The sequence below is a fragment of the Chaetodon trifascialis genome, chromosome 1, assembly GCF_039877785.1.
Source record: "Chaetodon trifascialis isolate fChaTrf1 chromosome 1, fChaTrf1.hap1, whole genome shotgun sequence".
Classification (NCBI taxonomy): domain Eukaryota; kingdom Metazoa; phylum Chordata; class Actinopteri; order Chaetodontiformes; family Chaetodontidae; genus Chaetodon; species Chaetodon trifascialis.
Genome location: NC_092056.1, coordinates 341,949 through 347,948, shown reverse-complemented (window position 1 = coordinate 347,948; position 6,000 = coordinate 341,949). Strand labels below are relative to the sequence as shown.

General features: G+C 50.2%; 1 protein-coding gene across 2 annotated transcripts in view; it reads left to right on the top strand.

Annotated features, from left to right (window-relative positions):
- zdhhc1 (zinc finger DHHC-type containing 1) overlaps positions 1–6,000 on the top strand; it is a 223,812-nt gene that overhangs the window by 8,333 nt on the left and 209,479 nt on the right. For both annotated transcript variants that reach the window (XR_011602137.1, XM_070961452.1), the window contains exon 5: positions 3,341–3,465. Coding sequence is in view for 1 of the 2 variants with exons in the window: in XM_070961452.1 (XP_070817553.1) it covers positions 3,341–3,465 (125 nt within the window). In the remaining variant the exon portion in view is untranslated. The remainder of the gene's footprint in view (positions 1–3,340; positions 3,466–6,000) is intronic.

Genomic DNA, 6,000 nt, shown 5'->3' with positions numbered 1-6,000 from the left:
CGAGATGTTTTGGAGGTCTGCGGCTCATTGGGCATCAAAACTGGTCTCATTTCGCTGGACCAGGAGAAAACATTAGACCGTGTTGAGCACAGCTTCCTCTGGAAAGTCATGCGGGTTTTGGGTTCAGCACTGGTTTTATTGCCAAGATCGGTGGCAGGTGTTGTACAGTGACATCGAGAGTATGCTGAAGTTTAATGGCAATCTGTGTGCTCCCTTCAGGGTGCATAGAGGGGTCCGACAGGGCTGTGCGCTGTCGGACCCCTCTATGCACTCTCCCTGGAACCCCTCCTCTGTAAAATACGGGCCAGTATTGAAGGAATGATTTTACCTGGTTTTAATAAAAACATTGTTTTATCAGCTTATGCTGATGATGTCATCGTCCTCATAAAGACACAAAGAGATGTTGACATTTTAATCGAAATATGTAATTCTTTTAATAGTTTGTCCGCAGCAAGGGTCAGTTGGCGTGAAAGCGAGGCCCTTGCTGCAGGAGGTTGGTCTAATGACCTACCTGTTTTACCCCAGGATCTGGCCTGGAGACAAGATGGCATCAAGTACCTCGGTGTCTTCCTGGGAAATGACGTTATAGTCTAAAAGAACTGGGGAGACACCTTGGGAAAGATTAGTCACAAACTTGACACGTGGAAATGGCTCCTCCCTCATATGTCCTTTAGAGGTCGAGTGTTAATCGTTAACAACCTTGTGGCCTCACTGTTATGGCACCGCTTGGCCTGCTTAGACCCCCCGCTTGGTTTTTTATCCAAAATACAAGAGAAAATTGTTAATTTCTTTTGGGATGGGCACCATTGGGTGCCACAGGGGGTGCTATTTCTGCCTAGAGAGGAGGGGGGACAGGGCCTCATCCACTTGGCCAGCAGAACTGCAGCTTTTAGATTATACTTTGCGCAGAAGTTTTTAACGGGGCCTGCAGATCTGGTGTGGAGGGAGGTGGCCAGCTGCATCATGAGGCGTGTAAGTAACCTGGGACTGGATACCGCTCTGTTTTTTACTGATTTTAAATTTTTAAAGTTAACTGGGGTTCCTCCTTTTTATCAAAGTGTTTTTAAAGTGTGGGCAATGTTCAATAGTAGCCGAAAAAAAGTCACCTCTGCCTCTTTGTTGTGGCTGCTAAATGAGCCTGTAGTCCACGGGGCCAGAATGGACATTTCTAGTGAAGCCACGCCTGGGCTGACGGCGGCTCTCCTGCGCTCCAGAACCATCGTCCTGAAGCACCTGGTCCAGGCTGCAGGACCGGCGCTCACAGACTCTGAAGCTGTGGGACGTCTGCTGGGCCTCCAGTCCCAGAGAACAACGACCAGGCTACTGCAGCTGTGGAGGGAGAGGCTGACCCCGACGGAGAGGAGGCTCCTCAGAGAATACAGCAGGGGGTGAGAGCCGGACCCCGCTGACCCCCCCCCGGAATTGAGTTCAAGGCCCCTGTGGAGGGAGAAGCTCCTTTCAGCCTGAACACGGCCCACAGGAAAAAACCCATGCGTGTGGACTGGGAGGTTGGGGGAGGCACAGCCTGTGTGGAGAGTTCTCTACAAGCCCCCCCTGAAAAAGAGGACGGGGGATTTGCAGTGGCGGATCCTCCACGGAGCTATTGCACCCAACGCTTTTAAGTGTGCGATTCTTTCTGCTGTGTCTAACCAGTGCCCTTTCTGTAGCAACAGGGAGACCACTTTCCATATTTTTGGCGAATGCGGGAGGTTGGCAGGGTTTTTTGCACTGCTAACAGATGTTTTTAAACTTTTTAACCAGGTTTTTACAATCACTGCTTTTATTTATGGGGTGGGCTACAACAAGGGAAACAAGAACATGTGGCAGCTTCTACATTTTATCGTTGGGGAGGGAAAAATGGCCATCTACCTGTCAAGAAGGCAAGCTCTGGAAGCGCAGACTGCAGTAGACGCGGCCTCGGTGTGGCGCTGCAGTGTCCGCAGCCGGCTGAGGCTGGAGTTCGCTTTTCATGTGGCGATGGGAGACCTGAGCAGCTTCATACACATCTACCGTCATGAGAGGGTCTTGTGCACTGTCTGTGGAAAAAACCTGGTTTTCAGCGATGTGCTGAAGGGTCGAGTGCTGTTGGTGTGTGGTGGTGGCTTCTTCTTCTCCTTCTGCTTCTCCTTCTTCTTCTCTGTTCTTATGCTGTGCAGGTGTGATGAAGAAGACACAGTGTTAGACGCAGTCTTACCTTCATGGCTGCAGTCATATCTTTTTTGGTCAAACTGGCTCCTGTACTATGATGATGATGATGATGATGATGGCGGCAGTCTAACAAAGGCAGTATCAGCCCTCCGTTGTGTCCTGTAAAGATGGCTGATGGGAAAACGTTTAATTTCAGTTATTTTAAGTCAACGTAGATGATCAGAGTTTTAAAACCTGAAAATTGTTTTTGAAAGACTTGCCCTGAGTGACGTCTGCAGGCTGAGGGACAGTCAGGGCTGAGGGACAGTCAAGGCTGAGGGACAGTCAAGGCTGAGTGACAGTCAGGACTGAGTGACAGTCAAGGCTGAGGGACAGTCAGGGCTGAGGGACAGTCAAGGCTGAGGGACAGTCAAGGCTGAGTGACAGTCAGGACTGAGTGACAGTCAAGGCTGAGGGACAGTCAGGGCTGAGGGACAGTCAGGGCTGAGGGACAGTCAAGGCTGAGGGACAGTCAGAACTGAGGGACAGTCAGGACTGAGGGACAGTCAAGGCTGAGGGACAGTCAGGGCTGAGTGACAGTCAGGACTGAGGGACAGTCAGGACTGAGGGACAGTCAGGGCTGAGTGACGGTCAGAACTGAGGGACAGTCAGGGCTGAGGGACAGTCAGGACTGAGGGACAGTCAGGGCTGAGGGACAGTCAAGGCTGAGGGACAGTCAGGACTGAGGGACATACATGACTGAGGGACAGTCAGGGCTGAGGGAGTCAAAAAATGACGTGAAGGAACAAATGTGAGGGGGACATGTCCCCCATCCAGTAAATCTGACCTTCATGTGAGACTCAGACAGTCCTCCGTCGATGTACGCCTGCTGTGTTTGACAGCAACGCACTGACCAATGAGACGAGACCAGCCAGGGCCAGCGACGAGCTCGTCCTCTCATAGTAACGTGGACGTGTTTCATGTGAACTCTCTGCTGATGAAGTGCGTCCTCAAAGCGTCCAGTCAGAGTACCTTCATGTGGTACACATAATATATGAAGTACTACTCTGTATTCATACGTGTATGTGTGACAGAAAACAAGGACGTCAAACAGGACCATTACTGGACTTTAGGAGTACACAGTACTGCATGCTCAGTGGTGGTAGTGTAGTACTGTGTACACTCAGTACTGTGTTTCCTGTGTACTCTGCAGGTTGTTCCTCCACAGTGTGGTCTCCGCTCTGATGGGCGTCTGTCTGGTTCTGGTCGTCGCCTCCTACGTCTTCATCGAGTTTTTTCTGGACCCGTCCAAGCTGCGCACTGACAAACACTTCCTGTGTAAGATCTGACCTCTGACCTCTGACCTCTGACCCTGGAACGCAAGTGACAGTGTGTGTGAGAGTGTGTTCAGCTGCCAGGAAGCTGCGTACAGCCACGCTGCTTCAGTAGAGACACCTGAAGAACAAGATAAGATAAGATAAGATAAGATAAGATAAGATAAGATAAGATAAGATAAGATAAGATGAAATACGATAAGATAAAACTTTATTGATCCAGTGTTGAGGAAATTAAGGCAGATTCTGTCCTGATAATCTCATTTTATCTAATCTGTGTGTGTGTCTCTGTGTCTCTGTGTGTGTCTCTGTCTCTCTGTGTGTCTCTGTGTGTGCCTGTGTGTGTCTCTGTGTCTCTGTGTGTGTCTCTGTCTCTCTGTGTGTCTCTGTGTGTGTGTCTCTCTCTGTGTGTGTCTGTGTGTGTCTGTGTGTGTCTCTGTGTGTGTGCCTGTGTGTCTCTGTGTGTCTCTGTGTGTGTCTCTGTCTCTCTGTGTGTCTCTGTGTGTGTGCCTGTGTGTGTCTCTGTGTCTCTGTGTGTGTCTCTGTCTCTCTGTGTGTCTCTGTGTGTGTGTCTCTCTCTGTGTGTGTCTGTGTGTGTCTCTGTGTGTGTGCCTGTGTGTCTCTGTGTGTCTCTGTGTGTGTCTCTGTCTCTCTGTGTGTCTCTGTGTGTGTGTCTCTCTCTGTGTGTGCCTGTGTGTGTCTCTGTGTGTCTCTGTGTGTGTCTCTGTCTCTCTGTGTGTCTCTGTGTGTGTGTCTCTCTCTGTGTGTGCCTGTGTGTGTCTCTGTGTGTCTCTGTGTGTGTCTCTGTCTCTCTGTGTGTCTGTGTGTGTGTGTCTCTCTCTGTGTGTGTCTGTGTGTGTCTCTGTGTGCGGTGTGTGTGTGTCTCTGTGTGTGTGCCTGTGTGTCTCTGTGTGTTTCTGTGTGTGTCTCTGTCTCTCTCTGTCTCTCTGTGTGTCTCTGTGTGTGTGTCTCTCTCTGTGTGTGTCTCTGTGTGTGCCTGTGTGTGTCTCTGTGTCTCTGTGTGTGTCTCTGTCTCTCTGTGTGTCTCTGTGTGTGTGTCTCTCTCTGTGTGTGTCTGTGTGTGTCTGTGTGTGTCTCTGTGTGTGTGCCTGTGTGTCTCTGTGTGTCTCTGTGTGTGTCTCTGTCTCTCTGTGTGTCTCTGTGTGTGTGCCTGTGTGTGTCTCTGTGTCTCTGTGTGTGTCTCTGTCTCTCTGTGTGTCTCTGTGTGTGTGTCTCTCTCTGTGTGTGTCTGTGTGTGTCTCTGTGTGTGTGCCTGTGTGTCTCTGTGTGTCTCTGTGTGTGTCTCTGTCTCTCTGTGTGTCTCTGTGTGTGTGTCTCTCTCTGTGTGTGCCTGTGTGTGTCTCTGTGTGTCTCTGTGTGTGTCTCTGTCTCTCTGTGTGTCTCTGTGTGTGTGTCTCTCTCTGTGTGTGCCTGTGTGTGTCTCTGTGTGTCTCTGTGTGTGTCTCTGTCTCTCTGTGTGTCTGTGTGTGTGTGTCTCTCTCTGTGTGTGTCTGTGTGTGTCTCTGTGTGCGGTGTGTGTGTGTCTCTGTGTGTGTGCCTGTGTGTCTCTGTGTGTTTCTGTGTGTGTCTCTGTCTCTCTCTGTCTCTCTGTGTGTCTCTGTGTGTGTGTCTCTCTCTGTGTGTGTCTCTGTGTGTCTCTGTGTGTCTCTGTGTGTGTGTCTCTCTCTCTGTGTGTCTCTCTGTGTGTGTCTCTCTGTGTCTCTGTTTGTGTCTCTGTCTCTCTGTGTGTCTCTCTGTGTGTGTGTCTCTCTGTGTCTCTGTCTCTCTGTGTGTGTCTCTCTCTGTCTCTCTGTGTCTCTGTGTCTCTCTGTGTGTGTCTTTGTCTCTGTGTGTGTGTCTGTGTGTGTGTCTCTCTGTGTCTCTGTGTGTCTCTCTGTGCCTCTGTGTGTGTCTCTGTCTCTCTCTGTGTCTCTGTGTGTCTCTGTCTCTCTGTGTGTGTCTCTCTGTGTGTCTCTCTGTGTCTCTGTGTATCTCTCTGTCTCTGTGTGTCTGTCTCTCTGTGTGTCTCTGTGTGTCTCTCTGTGTCTCTGTGTGTGTCTCTGTCTCTCTCTGTCTCTCTGTGTGTGTCTCTCTGTGTCTCTGTGTGTGTCTCTGTCTCTCTGTGTGTGTCTGTGTGTGTGTCTCTCTGTGTCTCTGTGTGTCTCTCTGTGTCTCTGTCTCTCTGTGTGTGTCTCTCTGTGTGTCTCTCTGTGTCTCTGTGTGTCTCTCTGTCTCTCTGTGTGTGTCTCTCTGTGTGTCTCTGTGTGTCTCTGTGTGTGTCTCTGTCTCTCTCTGTGTCTCTGTGTGTCTCTCTGTGTCTCTGTGTGTCTCTCTGTGTCTCTGTCTCTCTCTGTCTCTCTGTGTGTGTCTCTCTGTGTCTCTGTGTGTCTCTCTGTGTCTCTGTCTCTCTGTGTGTGTCTCTCTGTGTGTCTCTGTGTGTCTCTGTGTGTCTCTCTGTGTCTCTGTGTGTGTCTCTGTCTCTCTCTGTCTCTCTGTGTGTCTCTCTGTGTCTCTGTGTGTGTCTCTGTCTCTCTGTGTG